We start from the raw sequence: 25,715 nt of genomic DNA, 5'->3' as shown, positions 1-25,715 counted from the left end.
TCAAGATGGAAGAAATCGAGTACGAGAGTATTATTCAGTGGTGCTGCACGCGACGGTACTACGGTGACATGTTGGCCTACGCCAAGCAAGCTCTGGACGTTTACTCCTCCAGCGACAGGATACGCGTCCTCTTGGCTTTGGCGCTTGCTTTGAACGGCCACAATAAAGAGGCACTCAGGCACATCTCGGCTCTGGTTAGATTACTTTTTTTCTTTGTTTCATCCAATCATCCAAATTTTCCATTCCACTGGTGTGAAAACAATTAATCGATTCAACGAATGGTCAATTTTACCAGTGCACCAACGACACCTCGGAAGCCAGTCTGCCAGCTTTGCTCGTCCAGAGCTACGTGTACAAGAAGCAGGGGGCTCCCGACCGATCGGCCTTGGTCGAGGTTGACGCGAAAATCCGCGACGATCGGAGAAAAGCGTCGGCCGAAGTTCTGTCCCTGTCAGCCACGGTTCTGCTGTTGCTCGGAAAACTCGACAAGGCCAAGGAGTACGCCGACCGAGCTGGCAAGCTCAGCCCCGCGAACGATCACGTCCTTTTGGCCAAAGGATGGACGGCCCTCGACGACCCCGATCAAGACGCCGGTTGGATCGAGTTTCGTTAACATCTTACTTGAGAGGGAATTTGAGAAAAAAAAAAAAAAAAAAATTTTCTCCTACCAGGTGGCTACTTTGAAGCAGTACTTCGGGAGAACAGCCGACACTTTGACGCCCTGCTGGGTGCAGCCAAGGCTCGCGAGCTGCAGGGCGATCACTCTGGCGCCATGCTCATCCTGAATCCGCTAGTCGTCCGCTACCCAAGGCTCTCGTTGCCACTAGTTGAGAAGATGAACAACCTCTTGGCGGTGAAAGAGTGGGACCAGGTCCTCGAGACGGCCAACAGGATACTCGTGCTCGAGAGTGCCAACGTCGACGCGTTCAAGCTCAAGGCCGTGCTCGTCATCTGCCGGGATGGTGATTACGACGAGGCTGCGAGACACGTGCAGATCTTCTTTCGCAGCCTCATCGCCGCCGAGCCGAGGAACGTTGAGCTGCTGATCGACAACGTTCAACTGTTCGCCAGGATAGCCGTCAAGAACCAGGCTGTGCTCGCCGAGCTGTTCAAAGTCACGGATAAGATATCCCACCAGAACGTAAGCCTTTTTCATTTTTTTCCCCCAACTTTCACCAAAGCTATTTTTGTCTCTCTTTCTCGAGACAGGCAGGCAACAGCGCGGTTTTGGTGGAACTGGGCAATCTGTGCCAGCGCATGGGCAAGCACAAGGACGCCGAGCACTGGTACCGGGGAGCTCTGCGGCTTGAGGATACGTCGTACAACGCCCTCGTGGGCCTGGCTCGGTGTCAACTGCGAGATAACAACTCGGCAGCCGAGGATCTGGCCAAGCAGCAGGTGGACTTTCTCATGGAGATGCGGCCAGAGTCGCCGGATCCCGAGCTGTTTTACATGTCAGCCAAACTGATGGGCGACCAGGCCCTGAAATCGCTTGCAAAAACCGCGCAACTTTTGATTGATGCAAGTTTATACGTCACGCTACCATCGATACACTGTTGCGTACAACGTAGGGATGGTTTCAGGGTTGCATGGGGCTGTGTTACGGCTGCGAGTACTTGAAGAGGTTGAACCCAGATTTGGGCGTGGACGTGGTCGAGGAGTACCTGCTGCACTCGCCGACTATCAGTGACGCTGGAATCGGTGGCTCGATGGCCGACGATGGGAAACGCTCGTGCGTTGAACTACTCGATAGGATCACAGAGGCCTGTCCCGGCTTGGCCGCAGCTCTACTGCTCCTGGGAAAAGTCAAGATGCAGATTGGCGACTTTAGTGGTACATTTTTTATTTTCAATGTTAGACCTACTGTTTTCCAACTGATACCAAAACTCGTGGCTTCCAGGGGCGTCGACGGCACTGAAAAAACTACTGGACTCGATAGATCGGACAAACGCCTCGGGCCACCTACTGATGGCCCAAGTACTAGTCAAACAGGGCCACTATGAGAGCGCCTCGCAAACACTGGAAACGGCCCTGAGCTACAATTTTAAGGTTAGGAACGACCCTTTGTACCACATGATCCTCGGCACAGTGGCCAAAGAGACCGGTGACCTCGAAGGTATGTATATATGACACACAGCGTAACAAAATAAGCCAAACAAAACGTGAACCCAAAGATCATTTGCCCAGGTGCCATAAAGAACTTGGAGGCAGCGATGTCGTTCGCGGGTTTGCGACAAAGCCAGGAGGGTTCGGCCACCACCACGGCCCTGTCCAACAGCGACAAGGCAAGTCTGTACCTCGAGCTCGTTTCAGCGTACGCGTGCCAACGCAAGTTCAACGAGGCCAGCATTGTAATGGAGGAGGCCCGCACCCAACTGGCCGGTTCACCGGAAGCTGGCCGGGCGATCATCGGCAACGCCGAACTCTGCCTCGAGATGGACGAGGTCGAGCGGGCCATCGAGCTACTCGGCGCCATCGGACCAGGTCAGCCATACTTTCTCCAGGCGCGCACGAAACTGGCTGACGTACATCTCAAGCGGAGGAAGGACCGGTACTCGTTCGCCAAGTGCTTCAGGTAGCAAAATAAAAACTGACGATGCAAAGGACGTCGGGGACATGTAAAGTGATCGTGGAAATTTCACAGGGAGCTCGTGGAGAAGTGCCCAGGTGCGGAGACATACAGCATGCTAGGCGACGCTTACCTGGCGATCCAGGAGCCCGAGCGCGCGATCGAGTCTTACGAGCTGTCGCTACAGAGCAACCCACACGACAAGACCCTAGTGCGCAAGATGGGCACGGCTCTGGTCAAAACGCACCAGTACGCCAAGGCGGTGGACTACTATAAGGAGGTGGTCAAACGGGACGGCTGTCGTGACCTAAAGTTCGACCTGGCCGAGCTCTTGATGAAACTCAAGCAGTTTGACAAAGCCGAGGACACGTTGCGCGAGGAGTTGAATGGTAATTGCCCGATACGTGTACATCAGTGTATAAGGATGTATACGTAACCTTGAGGTGATTCTAGTGGGTCGAGGGGCGACGGACATACCTTCGTTGGAGAGGCGAGCCAAGCAGCTTCTCCTCTTGGCGAAGGTGCGGGAGCGCGCGGGTAACCCGAGGGGCGCCCTCGTCACCCTCAACGAGGCCAAGGAGAACCAGTCCCGCTACCTGCAGCGCGCCACAATGCTGCCCAATCTGCTGGAGCAGAAGCATGTACTAGCTGACATCTGCTTCACAATGGCCGAACACGCCTCGTCCATCAGGGACTTTAGCCAAGCCGTCGACCACTACAAGGACGTCCTCCACTACAAGCCGAACGACGTCAAGGCCCTGCTCTCCCTCGCTAGGCTACACATGCAGGTGAGCGCGAATACACGTGTACGTAGCGAGTTTTGCAGCTGGTTTTGTTGTTGTGGTCCAACAGATGAACGAGCTGGACAAGTGCGCGCAGTACTGTCAGGTACTCTTGGGCGCCGACCCAAAGAACGAGGCAGCTTGCGTGATGATGGCCGACCTGGCCTTCCGCAAAGTCGACTTCGACACGGCGGCCTTTCACTTTCGCCAACTCCTTCTGCAAAAGCCCACCTACTGGACCGCCCTGGCTCGGCTCATCGAGGTCTCCCGGAGAACTGGTAAGCTATTGCCAAGGCAGATCAAAATCAAAGGACGTCGTATGACTCAACGTGGTATGTATAGGTAACATAGACGACCTCCCCGAGTGGCTGGAGCGGGCCGAGCTCGCGATCAAGGGCGCAAAGCCCGAGGCGGGCTTTTATTACTGCTCAGGTCTGTTGGACTGGCGCACGGGCAAACTGAGCTCGGCGCTGCGCAGCTTCAACGCGGCCCGTCGGGACCCCGAGTGGGGCCAGCAGGCAATCTACAACATGATCGAGATCTGCCTCGACCCTGACGACGACGGTCTCGCGAGTGACGTGTTCGCCGGCGGTGACGACGAGGACACCGAGCCCGAGGATTCGCGCGGCATGGCGCTGCGGACCGCCCAAAAGCTCCTCCACGAACTCAATCCCAAGGGCAATCCCCAGGAGACGCTAACCCACCGTCTGCTGTCCAACTTTTATCTTCTGGCTACCAAGCAAAAGCACAACATCGAGCGCGCCCTGCAGGACTGCACGGCCCTGGCGAGCCAGGAGAGCCTGCGCGATCACGTCGGACCGGCCCTTGGCCTCGCCACCGCTCACATACTCCTGAAACAGACGCCCCGGGCGCGCAACCATCTTAAACGCGTCAGCAAGAACACGTGGACGTTCGAGGACGCAGAGTACCTGGAACGCTGCTGGATGCTCTTGGGTATGTTATTCACGTGTACAACGTTCAAGCGATCGTTTCGTAACGACTATCATCCAACTTTGCAGCCGACATCTACGTGCAGTCGAGCAAGTACGACCTCGCCTCGGAACTGCTGAAACGAGTGGTCCAGCACAACGCGACCTGCGTACGAGCTCACGAGCTGTTGGGCCACGTGGCCGAGAAGGAGCAGTCGTACGACGAGGCGGCCGAAAAGTACGCCCTCGCTTGGAAATACGGCGGCAAGTTGAAGCTCGCCATCGGCCACAAACTCGCCTACTGTCACTTCAAGAGCAAACACTTTGCCGACGCCATCGAGGCCTGCAACGAGGTGCTCAAGATCGAACCCGACTACCCGCGCATCAGGCGCGACATCCTCGAGAAGAGTATGCATAATCTGAGGACTTGAGTGCTTTTTTTCCATTAACTGTTAGCTGTTTTTTTTTTTTTCTTTCCTTTCTTCCGTCCTGGTGTTTCATAACAGTTGTGATTGTATATGTATATAAAAATACACTGTCGTTTTACGCAAGCAATTTCATGTCGTTGATCAAACATAACCTCTCCATCCCCCCGTCCAAAAAAAAAAATCTTGCAATGAGCGCAAAACACCCGCTCCGAGTGGTCATCACCGAGGCCTCGGATTACATAGCTCGCTCGTTGGCTTACCGCATTCTGAGCGACGATGTCTTCGGCTCGGACCAGCAGATCATCCTGTGCCTTTTCGACAACAGCGACCTGTTTTTGGAGAGCATTTCGATCGAGATAACAGCCTGCGCCCCGGCACTATTGAAAGGTGTCACGCGCTTGCAGTGGTTAGTTTCTGTCTGAGAAAAAAAAGTCAATATGGCAACGTATACTCCCCAGACATCATCCACTCGAACGATCCCGCGGTGGCGTTTAAGGACGCGGACGTCGTGTTTTCGATAGGAACGGCCAGGGATTACAACTTCACCGACGTTGACATAAGCCGAGATCCGTTTTTTCGGGACTACGTCCTGGAAACCAAGAACAACGTGAGAAAAACAGTCGTCATTCGCGTTTCCTTGGTTGTATTTCATGGTTTTGGCATCCAATAGGCCTTGGCGATACAGAGTTACGCGAAAAAAGACGCCAAAGTCGTGACACTAGGAAATACAGCGGCGAGATTGATTTCCGAGTACGCGCCCTCGTTGCCCAAGGAGAACATCACCGCGGTCACCTTGGCGATTCAGAGATTCGTCACTTTTCACGTGACTTCTTTTTATAACCAACTGTATTTTCGTCAGAAAAACCGAGGCAAAATCAGTGTTTTTTTTTTTTTTTTCTTCTAACAGATAGCGAAAAAAATCAAGAGACTAGCGAGCGACGTTAAGAATTTGATTGTTTGGGGGACCAACAGCAGAAAAGCTCTGCCCTGCTGCAACTATGCCAAGATCGATGGAGACAGGTTCGTCATAGACGTGATCAAAGACGACGAATGGTGCAAAAAGACGCTACCAAAGGTCGTTTGCCTTATTGGACGGTGCCATATTTAATTGAAACAGAGTGACAAAACGAGACAAAAAAAAAATTTACTTTTCAGCTGATCAACAATTTGTTTAGTAAATGCCACTACAGAGTGTCCGAAGCACTGGCTCTGGCGGACCATTGCAAGTTTCTAATCCAGGGCACCCCAGATGGCGAGTGGACCAACATGAGCGTCGTGTCCGATGGCTCGTACGGCATTACGCCGGGCGTGTATTTTTCGTTTCCCGTTTATTGCACAAACGGCCGATGGGATATCGTCAAAGTGCGGCTTTGTTTTTTTTTTTTTTTTTTACAATTGTTTGGTTAAGCAATGCCAAATGATTCTCCTTTTTCTCAGGACTTGCACGTGGAAGACTACTGCCGGAGTAGTTTTGGAGCCCTCTTGGCTGTTCTTGAAAAGAGATTCGCCATTGCTATGGACATATGCCGCAAAGCAACAGTGAAAAAGCATCCGGAAAAAAAACCCCAAAGGTCATCGTTGAAGTCGAATAATAAGGTGACTGTGGCAAAAACGTTGTCCATACACTCCAAAACTGAATCGTGTGGCGTTGGGTGCACGTTTGCAAACAGTGACTCAAGTTCGAGTAACGTGTGATTGATTGAAAGTTGTTTTAACATTATTATTGGATACATACAACTATATTTTGTTCGATAAAGAGTTGGTAACGATAAAAATAAAATTGGAGAACTTTGAATTGTCGATTAACCTCCCGTTCGAGGATTGGGTGGCCAAAAAAAATTTTTTTTTTCAACCCTATCACTTTGCATTATATAAATAATCGAGTGTAAATATAATAGGTATGTTAGGAAACGCTTCATAAAGTACCTTGATTTGTAGTGAAATAGTAAATAAATGAATTTTCGAACACACGATTTTATTCTTTATCAAGTAGGGCTCGTTTAACTTTTCAATAAACGTAGGTAATTGTATTCATGAAAAACGTCGTTTCTCTGTATTAACCAAATAAGCATTTTTCCAAGAAACAATAGAAAAAAGTTAGCAAATTGGAATCAATGTTTTTGTTAGTATGGTAAACAATTTACTATTTTTTTTTTTTTTTCGGAAAAGTCTGTAAGTATTTCGACTGCTAAGTCTTCTTCACTTGTTATGTACACACTCATGAAAATCGAATATTGAACGTTACAAAAAAATCCACCCTCACAAAGTAAACATCTCCCACGGTTCCTTTACACGTACGTGCTCATCTGTACTTATTGTCGGTCGTCTCAAGTGCCCGAATCCTTCCTCGTACACTAAGCTCTTGAGACGACTCCATTAAATTGGGCCATCGACCCATATTTTTCGACAGCTTCGAAAATCTAGCCATTGAAATTCTGTCAGTGCTTCGACTTGATTCGATTTGGAATATTAGAAATAATAGTAAAATGAACTCGATCATCTATTTTAGATTCGTGACACTAGCTATTACCATGATGGAAGCTTTGAAGAAAGACGAGGTCATCGACCAAATAACCCCTCACCTGCATAAAAACCTGCGAACGCAGCAGGTAATAAGCATCGGGCGATTAGTATCCCTGTCGTTGCCGATATCCTCGTCCATCGTGCGCAACGTCTCCAGCTTCATTCCCACTCTCGTCGTCAACTCAGACTCAACGCTGAGTATGAAAAAACCCCACGAAGCAACCATCAAGACGAAACACCTCAGGTCGCGGTCTTTGCAAACAGCTCTGAGAATCGTCCTGATCGAGAACGAAGAGGAGACCGACCGATCTCTATCCTCGCACCTGAATATCCTCGTTCGCTTTTCGGCCAAAATGACCAGGCCAAAGTGCCTTTTCATAGTCACCCATTCGGGCGACAGTTTGGACCTATCGCGGTTCTTTCAAAAAGCCTGGGCTCGCAAGTTCCTGAACATCGTCGTCGTAGAAGTGCTCCAGAGTAGCCGATTCGCGGACGATTACGGGACACTGGTGCACCAGTATAATCCATTTTCCAACGTCTACTCTCGCGGTAATTTAAAGATCGACACCGAACTTTTTCCCAATAAAATGCTCAATATGCACGGTTACCAACTAAAAGTCGGTCTGTTCGAGGAAATTCTGCGAGTGGCCATAAAACCGGAGAGCCGCGCGGCTACCATCAACACCAGCGCCGATTTTATGGATCTCGTGCACGGTATGGATGTGCGTGTCGCCAGAACGTTGGCTCAGATATTGAATTTCGGAATGGCCGTTGATGTGGTGGATTCGAAGAACTCGAGTTGGCAAGCGTTTACGGCGAATGATAATTTGTACGTCGATGAGGCCGTGAAAAAGGGGGCGATCGACTTTTCGGTGAATCTTTACGCCATCATTGGCTCGACCAGACTTGAGAAGCTGTTTTTCGAGCCAAGGTCAGTAATTTGCGGGGTAATTGTAGTTACGTATGTCGAAGAAAACATGTCTCACCTGGTGGTCCAATTGGGAAGCTCTCCAATAGCATTTTAGCATTTTTTTTTTTTTTTTTATTCATCATCGCCCGTAGGCTCAGACGTGGCTTTCTTTAACACAAGCACAGTGTTTATTAAGCCATCGGTGCACCTGAAATATGACCAGATCTTTATACGTATAAACACAAGGGCCAACTCAGTCACACCTATGATCACGTAGTGGGTTAACGACCAAATTTCAATGTAATGGTAGTTTTAAAAATCGTACATTTAGCACATGTCTTATGGGAATAATTTCTATGTAGCACAATCAAACAAATTACAAGCGAATATAAATATATGAATATGCATGAAAAAGCCATAGCATGTACATTTTTTCATGTACTTTACGATAGCAGGAAAAATATCCAATTTTAACGAACAAAATCTTGAAATATTTATAAATAAAGTGAGTCAAATCCATATGTACAGGTATAGAAAAATATAAACGCCGTAGAGATTCGTGCTTTTAAGGAGTTCGACTTCGACCAAGTAATTCGTACTACTTTATATATTTCGATGCTTCAAAGAATTTTGATGTATGAAACGACTTTTAAGCGATAAAAAAAGGAGTGGTGTTTAATTTTGCTTGTGAAGAAAAAAAAAAAAATACGAAATTAATCACATTTTTGTTTTAGTTTCCCGAAACCTAAATAAAAGCACACCATGAGGAAAAGTTTTTTCATTGTTTAAAATCTTATCTATATAAATTAAATATATACTTATTTTATTTTTTAAGAAAACCTCATAATAATGTTATTTTAGTTAAATTGAAAAAATTTGTTATCAACAAATAAATGTAACTAAACAGGAGTTCCGTTAAGTCTTTTTGATAAAACCTAGACGAAGAGATATGTGGTGGAAAAAAATACATGGTATACATGTAAGAAACAAATTTTTTACTAATATTTATTTTAAATTTCATACAAAGACATTTTTTAGTATAAAAAAGTGTGTAAAAGTTAGCTTTGACTTTTAATAAATTCGCGTATGAACAATTAAATAAAATTTTTTTTTGCCATCTATAAATTCACGGGTAACAGTTTGGGGGAAGCAAAATAGAGTTGGTTAATAAAACGAAAAATAATTTGGAAAATAAAAAAAAAGGTTTCGCTAACGCATAAGTATATATATTATATAGATACCATTTTCCAATACTCAACTCATAGATTTACATTCCAGTACATTCATCTACCCGTACTCGAGTCACCTGATAGTCAAGCAGCGCAGCAACTCGTACATCCACATATCTCAGGACGTCGGCCTCGTGACCAGCGTTGTACTCACACTAACGGGTTTAATAACACTGGTCGTGTACCTGCTTGGATTCGACAAAAAAATCTGGACGCCGCACAACATCGCGATTGTCCTGTTGCAGGGCCTGATGATCCGCAAACCCAAAAAGATCTCCGAGCGCATAGTCTTTTTGTGCCTGGGTTTCGTTTCGTCGGCATTTTTCGTCCGTGCGATCGAGCATCTTGTCAAGCACCTCTGGAGCGAGTCGTTTCGCACCTTCGACACGCTCCAGGAATTAGTGGAATCCGGCGTTGTACCGTACATCAGCCAAGACACGAAGAATATTTTAAACAGCTTCAACACGAGCGTCTTTCGGAGACTCATCGAGGTGTCCAACACGAGGTACGATATACACGGCTCTACTGTTTTACTTTGAAATATTGAAAATAAGAAGTTCAACTTCTTGTGCATAATTATGTACTATTATATAGCATATTACGCACCTAATGAGCGAGGTTAAGAATGTCGCAGATTTCATGTAAATGAACGTAAAATATTGGGTATTTCCTAACCTCCGAACGTGGTGCGTATACTATTTTTCTGCATACCCTCGTCGAAAAAGCTGATTATCTGTTTTGGAGCAGGGCAGATATGAAGCACTTTCCACGGGGGTATGCACGGAATTAAATTTATCTTTTGAGGACAGTCCATATATGTCATTAAAGTAACCTACATTACCGATCGTGTTATTTTGACTAGTAAGATCTTATAATATTATTAAGGTGAATGTCTTTATTCATGAAATACGAAAATTCATATACTTGTTATTGCAACTAACTTGATAAAAAAGTTGTGGTAGTTGTATATTTAAATTATCTGTATGAATTTATGAGAAAAGTTTTATTGTACATACCATCAATGATCAATTTTTAAGATTATTCCATAAATTGGGACAAAGTTGAACATAACCTATCTTTTGATGTGTACATAATATGATACCTACTTAACTTCAACAAGTAATTTATTCAATTCTAGTATATAAATAAATGTTATAATTATATCTGTTAAATACAATAGTGTTATACAAGTAAAAAAACTTTAATTGTCTTAAAATACTATACTTAATTTATATTTAAAAAAAAAATTTCATTAATAGGGACATGATTAGGACCAATAGGTATAACGTTTCATAACTACGTACATTTTGGTCTTATAATCTTTTTATAGAACAAAGTAATTCAAAAATTAAAAACCATATTTTAAAATTAGAATAATAATGGTAAATTTAAAGCACACCAACAAAAACCAAAATTTCTACCATTAAAGCGTACAATTGAGGAAAAAAAATTAAAGAAACAAGTATGATGAAATATAAATATCATAATAGGGACAATTGTAAAATTAGCTACTTTCTGGCGAAAAAAAGAGTTGACAACAATGCTTCAAGTTGCAAAGAATAAATCAAACTTAAATTTGCTTGGATTTAAAAAAAAACTCGCAGAGAAAAATGGATAGTACGATTTTAGAGTAATGAGACAAAACAGAAGTTACCATTTTTTTTGCAAATTTGTAATCAATAGGACTCAATTTGTGTTTTAAACCTCAAAGAATTGATCTCAACTCTTGTTGTCTGAAGAAAATAGTTATTTTTTAAATTAATAACATTACAAGTAATACGAGTTAAAGTAAAAGTAAATGCTTCGTAAAATAAATTGTCCTAGTGATTTCCGTACACTCCTTAGCAGTTTAATTAAATTTTGGGACAAAAGTGATTTTCTTTAGTTGCAACTTTCTCGAACTAAACAGAAAAATACTCTAGCTGTTTGGTACATGAAGAAAAAGGAGTTTGAAAAAGTAAAAAGTCCCCACACGACGAAATGGCACGATAGCTTATACAGTATTAGCATCTATTAATTTTTTTCATTTTTGTCTTGCTCTCCGCAGTACAGCCACTCGTGATTTTTCTAGTTATCTGAAGCACACATTTATTGGGATATAACTTGAAGATACCAAAGCGTGAAAGACATTAAGATATACAAATAAAAAAAAATGCGATTCAATAAAAAATGACACAACCAGAATATGACACATATAAATGGCAAAATTAAATGACATTATCCGTACAGTTTTGACGGCCGGATGGAAGTTTGCCTGGATGCTCTGTTGAGCGAGCCGAGCGACGTGAGCGCCTGCGAGGTTGACGCCAACGTCGGCCGTGTGGTATCGCACAGCTTCGTCGGGATCAAGAACAACTGGACCATCAGTATGGTCAAGGAGGCGCTGGTGCAGCCATGCTGGTCCGGAATAATTTTGCCCAAAACCACACCCTATACCGATGGCTTCAACACGATCCTGCGACGTTTCGGGGATTCGGGACTGTTGGCCCACTGGAACGACGAGGTGCTGGGCGATTTCGTGCGTCGCAAGATGAGCAGTCTTGGATTTTCGCGGGTCAAGAAGGAGAACGCCATTAACATGGGGATCGTCAAGTCTTTGCTTATGCTGTTGCTGGTTGGTTACGGGACTTCACTCGTTATCTTTGGCCTTGAACTGTTGTGGAATCGTTTTCGCGGAAAATTTACGTGCACCGACAGAAAAGAGCCGATACAGTAATGTTTAGCTAGAAACCATCAAAAAAAGGAGGGAATAGTATATTTAAGGTGGACAATGGCCCACAACTCACCGATATTAATTGATTTTACAACAACAACGGTTCAATTTAATCATCTGTAATTAAAATGTGTTTAACAATAATGTCAGAAACATTGCCTGTAAATAAAACCATAATGATAGTACGAAACTATAAAAAAAATTCAAAATACTATTTATTTTGGCTCCTATAGATATACTGATAATATGGAAATATATACGAAAATTGCAATATGTTCTAAACGGCATGGGCAATTTTTTCCATTTTTTACGTAATATTTCTAGTCATACGAAATAGAATATCAGTTTTTGAAAAAAGTTTTTTGTATGGTTATTTTCTAATAAAACGAAATGTTCGTTCTTTACGCATTTCGCCTACCCGGGGCGTTTACTGGCCTCTCTATTACATGATAAAATGTTATATAATAATACAAGCACCTACCGCACGATGACTCGAGGCACTTACTGGACACTCTATTAAATAATATAATGTTAATCAAACACAATCAGCACCCCGGGTAGTGCAACTTTGAAGCATTGTATTTTCGTTTTTGCACCGCTGAGACTTCTGAAATTTTAACAGTAGATCAAAAATACTTTAAAGAATACGTGTTTTAAGTTTCGAGAAATTTCGTCGTCTTTTCATTTCATCAACTATTGGCTTAAAAGATAATACACTGAAAGCAAGTGTATTTCTTTTCTACTTAGTGAAATAAGATCATTCCCTATAAAAACATAGGACGTAGTTTTTAATTAAAACTAAAACTAGTACTTTGAAAAAAAGGTATTTATACTAGTCGGATCCTAACTTATGAAAGCGTGAAATGTGAAAAATGTACTTGCGTTACATATTATGTTCATTTGCGTTATAGTTCTTTAGCACTAAGAGTGTAGGTGTACATAAATAAAATAAAACATCAATTGCCAAGTTTAATTGAACGAAAAGTAAAATACTATTCTTGTAATAATAGTTGAGTCACTTGCATCACATGCATCTCTTTCAATGTAATTTAATGATGAATTGTTAACACTATACTGATCATTAGAGTGTAATCATCGTTTATGAACATGTAAAAAATCGAGTAATAAAAATTGTATTCATATACAGGATAGTAGGTAACAATAACAAACCAAAAAGTGACTATTTCATACATCATCTATTACGTGACGGTAAAACTATCTAATTGTTATTGTCAATTATTACTTATTATTATTACATAAACAATGCGCAAAAATTTTAATATCAGAAAAAACGAAGGGGCGGGTAAATTTCAGCGATTTTCCACCATACGCATATATCTGTGGCGTCTCACATCTCTCGCACATCAGGCTCTACTCGCTAGGTGGCTAAGCCCCTAATAACTCTCTCCCGTCAAGCGGCGAAATACAGGCACGATTACTATATAAGCGCGATCGAGTCAGTCTAAGCCCACATCTCTTCTGTGTCTAAAGCAGAGAGCACGTCATCAGCCTTACTGATGAGTCCTGGCGTGCTCTCAGGACGAAACACCTTTTTCATCTCTCTTATAGACGACCTCACACAATTTCTATGAGGAAGTTTGCTTTGCAAGCTCAAAGTAGATGGCGCCAGGATAAACCAGCTCTGTCATGGCGACTCCCGGAAAAATTCAAAATGTATTGTTTAAAAACAAAATTTTTTTTTTGAAGACTACTGTCAAAAATACGTTATATAGCATTTAATGAAAATTAGTAATTAATTTAACAATATAATAGTAGTTTTCCTACGAGTTTGAAAAGTCTTTGTTTGCGAACCGAGAGGTTTGCGGCCAGAGCCGATGGCGAGGTCCGTAACGAGGTTCGTAAAGGAGACTTTTCGAACGAGTATCGGAAAACTGCTTTTTTTCCCGAAGAAGTACCAGCCTCCCAAAACCACCCGAGGGCGGAAAAATATTTTTTGCTTATATTTTATGTAGAATAATTAAATAGATGAAACATCAATAAAGCTCAACTGTACACATCAACGGAGATGTATCGTTAGAGTTGGGGAGTATGTTTATAACCTATACGTAAACGGTATCAATATTGAATTAAAAAATGAAGTGCAGTGTTTTAAATTGTAAAAATAAAGTAAAATTTAAATTTCCATCAAATCAGAGTAATAAAAAAAAATGGCTGAAAGTTATTGAAAGGCCAAATTTTGTACCAACTTCAAGTCATGGAATTTGCGAACAACACTTTCATCCAAAAGATATCGTTACAGAGCCTTTTACAGGTATTTTTTGTTTATATTAAATGAGTTTATAATTTTTTAAAGTAATGAAATATCGTTTCAATCCTATTAGGTGGATATAAATTACAAAAAATTCAGCTTAAACGAGGAGCTGCTCCTTTCTTGAGAAAAATTAATGAAAATGTAGAAAAAGCCAATAATAGAAATGTTGAGGCAACTTGTGGCTCACAATCTCATATCTTTGTTGCATCCAAATCTAACAATGACAACTGTGAATCAACCATCCCTGCAAAATCTCATTGCAATACTCAAAATGAAGTTAGTACTTATGAGCTTATTAGTGAAAAAACAACCAGTGTAAATAATGGTTTGAGTACTCAGTACAAGCAAAATGATGTTGATGAAACACAGATTGTAGAACCAATAGGACTTGGAAAGAGTGAAAAAAATGACAGCTTTCTTCAAATTCAGAACCAACAAACCAACCTTCACGAAGCAAAGAGAACAATATCATCTCAGACAGAGAAAAGTCCTCGCTATGACATCCAAGATTTCAAGGATAATCCAAAAAGTTTGCTCCATCTAACAGGATTAGAAAATTACTATAAATTTATGACCGTGTTATATTCGTTGGGGCCTGCTGTGTATAATTTGAAATGTGAACGAAGTACCGTTGGAAATTTATCTGTACCTAACCAACTGTTTTTAGTATTGTGGAAGCTACGTCGATACCCTTCGAACTATCTGAACATTTCAATGTACCTTAGATTGCAGTGGGAAACATATTCATAACGTGGATTAAGTTCATGTCACAAACATGGTCACTTATCGATTTGTGGCCCAGCCGAGAACTTGTAGATTTTTTCATGACAGATAATTTTAGAATGAACTACAGTAAAACTCGAGTAATAGTTGATGGCACAGAAATCAAAGTAGATGCTTCGAGCAACCCAACATACAAGCAGTCATTGTTCAGTACTTATAAAAATACTAGTACTATGAAAACAATTATCGGTACGAGTCCGGGTGGACTAATAAATAACTTATTTCTCTCCTGCTTATGGAGGTTCTACAAGCGATCGACAGATAATAGAACGATGTGATCTCCAAATAAAATGTCAAGCAGGTGATGTAATTGTGGGTGACAAAGGTTTCATGGTACAAGACATATTCGCTCCCTACAGCATTACTGTTGCTACACCAACGCCCTTAGTCTCAGGTTCTTTGTCTAGCAAGCTGGTATTAAAAGATCGAAAACTATCGAAGCATCGAGTACAAGTTGAAAGAATCATAGGATTGCTGAAAAGTTTTACCATACTCTCGAAAGGTTAAATCACAACTACTTTCCATTGACATCAGATATAGTTGGAGTGTGCGTCATGCTCACAAACTTTAAAGAGTGTATTATATCAAAAGATATGTAACAAATTGTTTCAATAATATATGTGTGTACGCTTAGAACTATTTAAATTTTATTTTTATTAGGATAAGCATAAAATTAATAAAAAATGCTAATTTTTCTCTACAACAGAGATCACAATATTACTAGATGCACATATGTATGGATCCTCAAAAATTTTTTAAATTGAAAACAACGTTTTTAACATTTATTGATAGGCAGCTCCATAGTTTTTAAATAAATATTTTTCAATTATTGCTGGTTGCAGATATGTATAATAAAAATAATCTAACTTAACAAGCATTTCTGATATAAAATTTTCATCTCTTTCAACAGAAATTCTGACAACATCAATAAAAGTGTACACAATTAAATCGCAAAAACTCCTTCCAGTTACATATAACTGTCCTTGGATTTGGTAAAAATAGGGACGTTCTCTTTTCAAACTTAAATTGACATCGTCATCCCTTCGAAGGTATGAAACAGTTTTCTCATTTATTTTTTGGTTTCTACTTGAATAAGAGCATTTCACTTCAACAATTGATAGTGAGTACAGCAATCTATCTCGACTAGCACCAAGATAAGGACGTTCCATTGATACAAACAGTCCACATGTTTTAATGTCTAAAGTATTGTGATGTTGTTTGCTGAACTCATCGATGGCAACTTGTTCATAGATGTGTCCATGGTCAGTTGCTTTAGATATAAATGAGGTTGGCTCCATGATTTTTTTAACCAAAGATTTGGAAACTTCTGAATCTGAATATCTGATACAGCAAGGATGCATGAAGCTATAATAATAATAATATCTTCTTTTGATACATCGAGCAAATGCAATGATTTCAACAATGTTTTGATATTTAAAGTCTTGGTATAACAAGAATGATCCCACTCGACACCGTACATATTTTCTGGCTCAACTATCTGTTTTATTGACATGTTATTGTTCATTCCTCTGGCAACAATGATATTTCTAAAAATAATTTTTGTACCACAAAATATAATCATCACTATACAGTGCATGTGACCCAGGCTCTGTGGTTTTTCTTTGAAATTGCACTGCTTTAATTGGGGATGCATTATACTTTTTGGTAGGATGGTGAAAGGTTTGAAGCTTTTGAGTGCATACTGCTTCGACAACAACTTATTGGGATTATGCCTCTACCACGTGACCTCAGTATATATATGACTAATATAGATGCGAAATAACACAGGTCTTATGGAAGGAATCTTGTTTTTATTTTTTTTCGCACTTAAAAAGATATTCAGCTTAAAAAGGTTGTTAATTCCATGTTACTGACATAATGAGAGTTACGTAGTTATTTTTTTCCTTTGGTGAATTCGTTCATGAAGGTTGAAACAGCGTTTTGAACGTATACGGAGTGCCGTTTAACCCTACTTTGAGCTGTTTGTTTCAGCTGTTGCTGCTGCTGCGCCACTGCTGCTGATGCTCAGAGGTAAATAAACAGCTCAAAGTAGGGTTAAACGGCACTCCGTATACGTTCAAAACGCTGTTTCAACCTTCATGAACGAATTCACCAAAGGAAAAAAATAACTACGTAACTCTCATTATGTCAGTAACATGGAATTAACAACCTTTTTAAGCTGAATATCTTTTTAAGTGCGAAAAAAAATAAAAACAAGATTCCTCCCATAAGACCTGTGTTATTTCGCATCTATATTAGTCATATATATACTGAGGTCACGTGGTAGAGGCATAATCCCAATTTCCTTAAGTGTAAGGGTGCGTATACATGGGAGTCCCGAAGTCCCGAGACTGACAGACTAAAGCTCGAGAAATCACGTTGGCGGTATAATTTTGATTGGTCTCTCGTAAACGTCTTACAAGTTAAAGTACCACTTTGTATTATTAATTGAAAAAAATTATATTGTTTGACTGCGAATCGAACTAGAACGATGCACCTCACATCTTCTAACCTAAAAAACATTATTTTAGTTTTATTGAAAAAAAATGCTAATACTCATGACAAGATTGCACTAAAAAATAGAATTAAAAAATTGCTTTTAATACATCGCGTTTTGTTAAATCACGAAAAAGAGTCTAAGGTAAAGCGAGTGTGGGTTTCTGAAGTGTACAAAGAAGTGAACAGAATAACTCAAGGAGCAAGCAACAATTTAATAATAACTTTAAGACTGCATGATAAAGAAGGTTTTCTTAATTTTATCCGAATGACGCCAAAAGTATTTGATAATCTTTTATCTACAGTAGGCCCTAAGATATCAAAAAAAATTGTTTTTCGGAATCCAATATCTGCTACAATCCGTTTACAATTGACTTTGCGATATCTTGCAACGGGTGATAACTTAAAGACTTTGTCTTTGATGTTCAGAGTTCATCCAAGTACATCGTCTAAAATTGTAGAAGAAACTTGCCGAGAACTGTGGAATACTTTGAAACCCATTGTTTTTGTAAGTAATTTTACCCAAAATGTGTGGAGAAACATTGCAACAGGATTCGAGGCAGAGTGGAACTTTCCCAACTGCTTAGGCTGCGTAGACAGTAAACTGATTACAATGCAGGTAAATATATAACTTGGTGGTTAAATAAATAACATGTATCTATCAGTACAGAAATGTATTGAAAAATAAAAATTTCATTGTGTTTTTTTAGGCTCCTCCAAACAGTTGTTCTTACTTTTATGATTACAAGGGGCATCACAGTGTTCACCTCCAAGCCTACGTAGATGCGTACAAAAAGTTTATTTTTGTTGAAATTGGAGCTGCTGGGCGTCAAAGTGATGGAGGAGTTTTTCATAATAGTAAGATAAGTAACATGATCAAAAACGCCCAATTAAATATTCCACCACCAAGATCTTTGGTACCAGGAGGTATGAAGCTACCACATGTGTTTTTAGGAGATGAAGCTTTTGGCTTAAGCAAATTTATGTTGACTCCTTATCCCAGAAGTTCAAATTTAAGTTTGGAAAAAAAAGTGTTTAACTACCGACAGTCTAGAGCAAGACGTATAGTTGAATGTAGTTTTGGAGAGCTAACAAGTACGTGGCGACTCTTTAGAAATAGTGTTAAAATTTCATTACCAAACTTATTAGAAGCAATAAAAGCTTGTGTTTGCTTGCAAAACTTTTTATTAATGCAGAGACCGGAACATTCTGATTATTCTGATTCATTTGGAAACATGCAAGTAAATGAAGAATATCAGAGTTTGCAAAACATTAATGAGGAATCGGGCAGTGAGAGGGCTAGACGAATTTTAGCAGTAAATATAAGAGATGAGTATGCAAATTTTTCTGTCAACGAGGGAGCAGTGCCGTTTCAGTGGAACAAAGCTTTTAATAATGATTTTTGAGGAATAGTGTACACAAACAATCATAATTATATTGTATGCAAACAACTTTTAAAAAACCATGGGCATGTATGACGAGAAATATTATTAAAAATGAATCATTAAATTATTGAAGATAGTTTTTATTTATTTATTTATGTACTACGTTTATTATTTTGCAAACACTCAATTATTTTTTAAATTCATAATAAGTATAGCATGCAATTTATGTACAGCTGTTCTTGTAAGATATTCACATTTTTTTTTGATGTTTTGTAATCACAATGGGAATCTTACACTTAGTCTACTTACATTTAAAATATACTATGTGATCCTTCTTAATACATTTATATCATTGTAACGTGACAGGTACTTAAGTATTTTTAGTATTTTTATACTTAATAATAATAGTACGTACAATCTCTATAACGCAGTCTTCTATGTATTCAATCACAATCTTCTTTGATTTTTTATAATTATCTATAATGCACACAACTTTAAGAAAAAATAAATTATGAACTTAACTCTTTTTTTTTTCGTTTAAAAACACTAAAACTTCAATCTGCAATAGCAGCCTTGATTCTTCAGGTACCTTGCGAATAATTTCTCCGACTTGAATTAAGAAACCATCAACACCGTCTCAAGTTTTATTGTCTTTAAGACATTAAAATTTGGGTATCGAAGTCATTAACCTCAGCCATTTGACCTGCAATGATTTTAGTAAGCCGTAAAAATACCTTTTCAAGGTATTGTTAAGATATTTTAATTATATACTAATACGTACGTTTTTTAGACTTTTTTTTGTAAAAATCTGGAATGATTGGTTCTTCAGGACCAGCTTCTTCATTATCAGTTAAGTCAAACATCGTTGTGTTTGCTGTAGAATCCATCGATGAAATCGTACTACATTCGAGACAAATATTTTATAGACTAATATGCCTCTTATGTGTCATTATGTACATAATAGTTATTACTTACGGAACAGGATCTGTAGAATCATTCAAAAACTGCATAAGTGCATAAAACTTAAATGTTTCGGATGGGTGCTTTTTGCCCGAAGCAGCTGCTCCACTTGGCTTATATGAGAGTACTACTTTTCTTGTCTTCATATATTTGCCTCTTAAGTACTCCCATCGTTTCTTAGCATGTTCCACATTTTTTGTTGAGATCATTTTGCAAACTGCTAGCCAATGTATGTTTTTCTTTAAATGGGTTCTTTCCTCTGGAGGAATATTTTTGTGATCCCACAGGGGTCGTCTTTTTTGAACTGCTACAATCAATGACTCATCAAATGAGTCTTGATTATTTTGGCTGATTTTCTCACTTCCTTTGTTACTTGAATTATTATTTACAGGAGAGTCCGATAACTCGTCTATTTTATTGGTCTCAGTATCTTCAGCAGCTTTCAGATTTGACGTTAAGGCTTAAATCGTTATAAAACATATACTTCAAGAAGTAGCATAAGTAGTCCTTTAATTGTTTTAATATACTACAACTTACTTGGAAAAACTTCATTTTCATCATTTGATACCAAGACATATTCACTTGATGATAATTTCTTGAAACACTTGTGATTCCAATTATTGTTTGCAATGTTTAGAGATTCATTGCAGTATTTACAGGTGAGTGACTAAAATAAAACATTAATATTCTCAATTTACAATGAATAAGTTAAAAAACTTTTTGATGGAAAGGTTATGTTGTTATGACTTTATATTTAACATAATTTTAATTAATTTAATTGACTTAACTACATTACTGTACTGACTGTTATGATACTATTGCTCATTTTTATTCAAGATGTGTAACACAATAATTTTACTTAAACTGTTATTACGCTTCAAACTTAAATTTCACAAGGAACAGCTCGTTATGTATACAAACAGGGAATGAGATCAAAGAGGCACCTTATACTTTTTACATTTTACCGCCAACGTGATTTCTCGAGCTTTAGTCTGTCAGTCTCGGGACTTCGGGACTCCCATGTATACGCACCCTAAGTCTTTCATGGCTAAAAGCAGTATTATATCATGTTTACAATGAGCTTATGTGGATTGTCCAACTGGACAGTCACAAGAACATTCTAAAATCTTTCCTGTCATATTAAAGCTAACATTAACTACATATTGCATGTGTTTCTTCAGTTCAGCCTTACTATTAGCTCTTACAAAATAAATATCATCTCAAAAAATAACATTCATGTCACATATACTGCGTTGTAATAATCATTTACGTTAGAATATAATAAAGAGTTGTACTTTGGAAAGAATATCTTATGAATTGGAAAAAACCGGATTTGTACATTTCATTCGCTTTTTCTGAGCGTTGATTAATCTTTTGTAAAAAAAGTTGCAAATGTTTTTCAGTATAAGACTAGGGTATTGGGCATGATGAATGTACGTCTTTGTAAGTATCTGGGGGAGGAGTCCTTAAAACTTCATCATCCTCCATAGGTACAAACCTAAAGTTATCATTTTTTTCATAATGAATCAACCTGTGAATATTTGCATCAAAATAGATATTCCACATATTAAATTAGTAATTCTCAAGGGAGTATTACACATATAACCTATAAAAATCATTAACCTGTCAACAAGCTCCGATTTTCTTCCTGTTACCTTTGCACCTCTATCTTTCAACAACAACTTCAATTGTTTAATTGTCATCTTACCATACATACTTTGCCCATTCATTTCAAAACTCTCAAAAACGCATCCACAACTTCTTTCGAGCTTTTGGACTAGCTGTTATGATAATGCATGCATATAAAATGTATGTATACATCTAAACTTGGTAACCGTTTTATCAATGTATTAATTGCTTTATTTATATTTCTGTGCATTCTTTAGTTTCATATGACTAAATAATAGTATTTGCCATAGGTCATAAAAAAAAAATTTTTCCGCCCTCGGGTGGTTTTGGGTGGCTGGTACTTCCTCGGGCGAAAAATCAGTTTTCCGGAACTCGTTCGAAAAGTCTCCTTTACGAACCTCGTTACATCCCTCGCCTTCGGCTCGGGCCGCAAACCTCTCGGATCGCAAACAGAGACTTTTCAAACTCGTAGGAAAACTACTATTTTTTAAACAATATATTTTGAATTTTTCCAGGAGTCGCCATGACAGAGCTGGTTTATCCTGCCGCCATCTACTTTGAGCTTGCAAGCAAACTTCCTCATACATAGACAACGGCCAAAGTGCTACTTCTGAATTTCATAACTCGAAACCCAGAACGAAGGCCCCGCCAAAAATGATACACATTGTTTATTATTATAAAATCTCATGCTGAAAAAAATACCACCGTAAAGTTAAGAAATTAGAGATTCTTATTGAGATGATCAGACTGTAAGAAAGGATCTTGATGTTAATGAAAAAAATTATTGACTCTAGGCAACCATGCTACTCCGTGTATTCTCGTAACCACGTGAACTCACCACTCAGCCACAAGTTGGCGCTGGTGTCTTTGTGCACGGAGCCTATACATTCAAAAGTGTTGGAACAAAATCATAAATGTATTTATATGAAGTTAACTTCCTTTCTCATAATCGTTAGCAATACTTGAGCTAAAAAAACGCCCCCTTTTTTTAAAGGGTATCGACAATTATTACTAAAAGGCTCATTGAAAATATTAAAGTGAAATAAAAGCAAAATAAATGTATGTAATGATGACCAGTATTTGATAACATAACCTAACATGCATTCTCAGACGAACAAATTATTGATCGGTAAAGTTTTTCATTATTTAGATTTAAAAACATCAATCATGTAAGAAAATAAGATGTGAAAAAATAAGGGAACAAGAAATGTCTGTGGTTACAGTCTAGATAATGATTCGTATCAAGATTTCTTTGTATACTTTGTACTCCTGCAAATATGTTTAAGCACCTTATAATTTTTCTTATCGGCATTTCCAACATTAAATGTATTTTTGGTTCCATAACTTGTAAGCCAAAAGTTGGTAAGTAACAATAATAAGTAGTTGACACTTTTATTGTTGTAACTTTATGAAATAAACTTTTATATTAATCTTACAGCTGTTATTGGAGCTGGAATCGGTGGAGCATCTGCATCTCATTTCATCACAGAATTGTTTAACAAAAACGTGGAAATAGATGTTTTCGAAGCCAAGAAAATTGGTGGTCGCTTGGCTTCCATTGAATTCGGAAGCAATGAATATGAAGCTGGAGGTACGATAATACATCCAAGAAACAAGTACATGGTAGATTTTGTCAATCAGTTGGGCTTGGAGCACACACCACCTTCATTTGAAAGATTTGGTATATGGAATGGTGATGAACTTGTTTTTGAAGAAAGCAGTTGGGAATCTATCACATTGGTCAAACTTTTGTACAAATATGGAATGCAACCAATACACCTTTACAGATATGTGGATAAAATATTGGATGATTTTCAAAGAATTTATGAACACCAAGACAAGGGAGTAGGTTTTGAAAATGTAACTGCTTTGATTATGTCCATGAATAAAGAGTTTGCACAATTGTTGGAAACGCCAATGCATGATCATCTAACAAGCTTGGGTTATGGAGAAGAATTGATCAATCAATTAGTTAAGGCTACCATTGTGGTAAATTATGGACAGGATGTAAATATACATGCTTTTGTGGGATGTGTGTCAGTGGCTGGTGTTGGTTTTGATTTATGGTCAATCAAAGGTGGCAATAAAAAGGTACGTTTCTTATCTGTTTTCGATAATTACTTGAGTGTACACAATTTTTATTTTACATCTTCTCAGGTGCCTCAGTTTTTGCTCTCAAGAAATGAAAAAGTCACGGTCATATCTTCTACTGTTAAAAAAATTCACAAGCATTCTTTAGAAAATAGTCCCAAGTATGAAATTTTTCACAGACAAAGTTTGTATGATTGTCCATAAATATCATCCTCAAATCGTCACTTTTGGATTTAATCTAAAATTTGATATTTCAGGTGAACAAAATGAAACAAGCGGTATCTATGATATTGTCATTATTGCTACCCCTATGACAAGTGATCATGAAAATCCAATAGCATTTAGTGGATTTGACAATCCAGATTTACATTTTCCTGGAGAATTTCAAACAACAATTGCAACGTTTGTATCAGGCAAAATTAACTATTCCTACTTTGAAGTGGAAGATGAATTGGGAGGAATGATGAGCTGTGATCCGGATAAAACGAAAATTAGTTGTATTGGAAAGATATCCTCTGTCGATGGTAAACAAGACATTGATGCAGAAGTGTGGAAAGTGTTTAGTAGACAAGAATTGCAAAATATGGACAAAATCTTTTTAAAAGTAAGTTTTTTTAGGAGTGCCTGAGTTATTAGTGTTTCTTTTCTCGCTTAGAATTTGTATAAAAGTAAAAAATTAAATATTTTACGGCTAACTAAAGGTCAATTTATGATGACCCCATAGATAAATGAAGTGAAAGAAATCAAATGGAAAGCTTATCCTCGATATTCATCGACTGGAAGACTAGATAAATTCAAGCTTGATGACTTTATGTATCATGTAAATGCAATCGAATGGGCTGCTAGTGCCATGGAAATGAGTGCCATAGGGGGAAGAAACGCTGCTATATTAGCTTACAATGACTATGGTCATAAATGTGTACCCCCAATGTCACATCACCAATCCCCAAACATGAAGACTCGAACACCTTCTTCAGAATTATGACAATAGGTAAATGTGATTTATAATTTTCATCGAGACAAGAATCGTTTTTTTTTTGTATAATATAATTGGTCAAAGAACTAATTCATATTTACATAGATGCAGTTTGGCTTGAACAAGTGTGCTTCAACACGTAAGTATCAGCAATATTTTTAATAACGATATTGAATGTCACAAAATGTGTGATTAGTTTTTGGATCACTTCTACACCTCACATACACAAGCTTGTACATGTGATAATCTGATAATTGTATTTTACTACACCTGTGCATGCAAATGTAATAATAAGTACATTCAAACGTAATTTACTTCTTAGATTGAAAAATTATTCGAGAGCAAATGTGTGAAGAGGAGGTATCCTTTTTAATAGAACCACTAAGATATCTTTAATCATTTAGAATTGAAAATATTAAATAAATAAATCATCATCCAAATATGCAAGTACGAAAACTCTGTGATGTACCTATACCCATGTGGTTTCAGTTTAATGTTAGTTTACTTTCAATAATACCAGAACCAGATCCCAATAAACTTTATTAGTTATATTTTACTAACTATGGAAGCAAGTCACAAAGTTTATATCAACTTTCCGAACATTTTTTACACTTGAAAAAATCAGTTAAAAAATTTAAGGTTATAATTGGGAAATCATTTTTCATCGGGTTTTTATCTAATTTTCTAATCAAAAAATGTAAAGTAAACTTGACTAAGTTAATCAAATTCATTAAATCTGTTTCGTAGAAGGTGTACTTACCTTAAATTATCAATTAACCAACTGTATAAACTGTGTGTTATCTATTTCGACTTTCCCGAGTTCCCTCCAATGCTGGAAAATTTCACTCTGTGTAAGTAAATTGAAAACGGTGTTATGTAGAGAATACCTCTAATTTCAAACCTATAATCTTTGAGATTATCTTTTCATCTTGCAACTTGTTGCAGGTATCTTTCAGAGGTTTTAAAGACATTCTCAAGATTACAAAAAATTTAAAATACTAAAAAAAAAGATGAACTCAATGAGTAATTATTCAATTAAG

General features: G+C 38.7%; 4 protein-coding genes across 4 annotated transcripts in view; 3 read left to right on the top strand and 1 right to left on the bottom strand.

Moving 5' to 3' along the window:
* The window catches only part of LOC106647496 (S-phase kinase-associated protein 1), a 33,432-nt gene extending 7,921 nt beyond the window's left edge, over nucleotides 1-25,511 (bottom strand). Inside the window, exon 1 of the mRNA XM_014363917.2 lies at nucleotides 25,436-25,511. The gene's annotated coding sequence lies outside the window, so the exon portion shown is untranslated. The remainder of the gene's footprint in view (nucleotides 1-25,435) is intronic.
* LOC106647493 (tetratricopeptide repeat protein 21B) lies at nucleotides 6-4,711 on the top strand. The gene is made up of 12 exons (XM_014363912.2): nucleotides 6-194; nucleotides 296-593; nucleotides 672-1,141; nucleotides 1,210-1,521; nucleotides 1,584-1,833; nucleotides 1,901-2,116; nucleotides 2,188-2,575; nucleotides 2,645-2,958; nucleotides 3,023-3,357; nucleotides 3,422-3,629; nucleotides 3,694-4,305; nucleotides 4,371-4,711. Exons 1-12 carry the CDS (start codon nucleotides 6-8, stop codon nucleotides 4,709-4,711), a joined length of 3,933 nt encoding a protein of 1,310 aa, XP_014219398.2.
* Nucleotides 4,897-6,403, top strand: LOC106647431 (malate dehydrogenase, cytoplasmic). Its single transcript, XM_014363837.2, has 6 exons — nucleotides 4,897-5,095; nucleotides 5,167-5,315; nucleotides 5,379-5,531; nucleotides 5,616-5,783; nucleotides 5,864-6,070; nucleotides 6,146-6,403. Exons 1-6 carry the CDS (start codon nucleotides 4,897-4,899, stop codon nucleotides 6,401-6,403), a joined length of 1,134 nt encoding a protein of 377 aa, XP_014219323.2.
* Nucleotides 22,681-24,848, top strand: LOC106647494 (prenylcysteine oxidase 1). The gene is made up of 6 exons (XM_014363913.2): nucleotides 22,681-22,970; nucleotides 23,047-23,699; nucleotides 23,766-23,883; nucleotides 23,957-24,303; nucleotides 24,424-24,690; nucleotides 24,781-24,848. The coding sequence occupies exons 1-5, from the start codon at nucleotides 22,886-22,888 to the stop codon at nucleotides 24,682-24,684; spliced, it is 1,464 nt and encodes a 487-aa protein (XP_014219399.2). The 5' UTR covers nucleotides 22,681-22,885; the 3' UTR covers nucleotides 24,685-24,690; nucleotides 24,781-24,848.
* Nucleotides 25,512-25,715: the final 204 nt, after the last annotated feature.

Source organism: Copidosoma floridanum, unplaced genomic scaffold (genome assembly GCF_036245765.1).
Source record: "Copidosoma floridanum isolate Cflo_tuat_1 unplaced genomic scaffold, Cflo_Japanese_pri ptg000035l, whole genome shotgun sequence".
Taxonomy (NCBI): domain Eukaryota; kingdom Metazoa; phylum Arthropoda; class Insecta; order Hymenoptera; family Encyrtidae; genus Copidosoma; species Copidosoma floridanum.
Note: the sequence above shows the minus strand (reverse complement) of the source record. Positions and strands in the feature narration are given on the sequence as shown.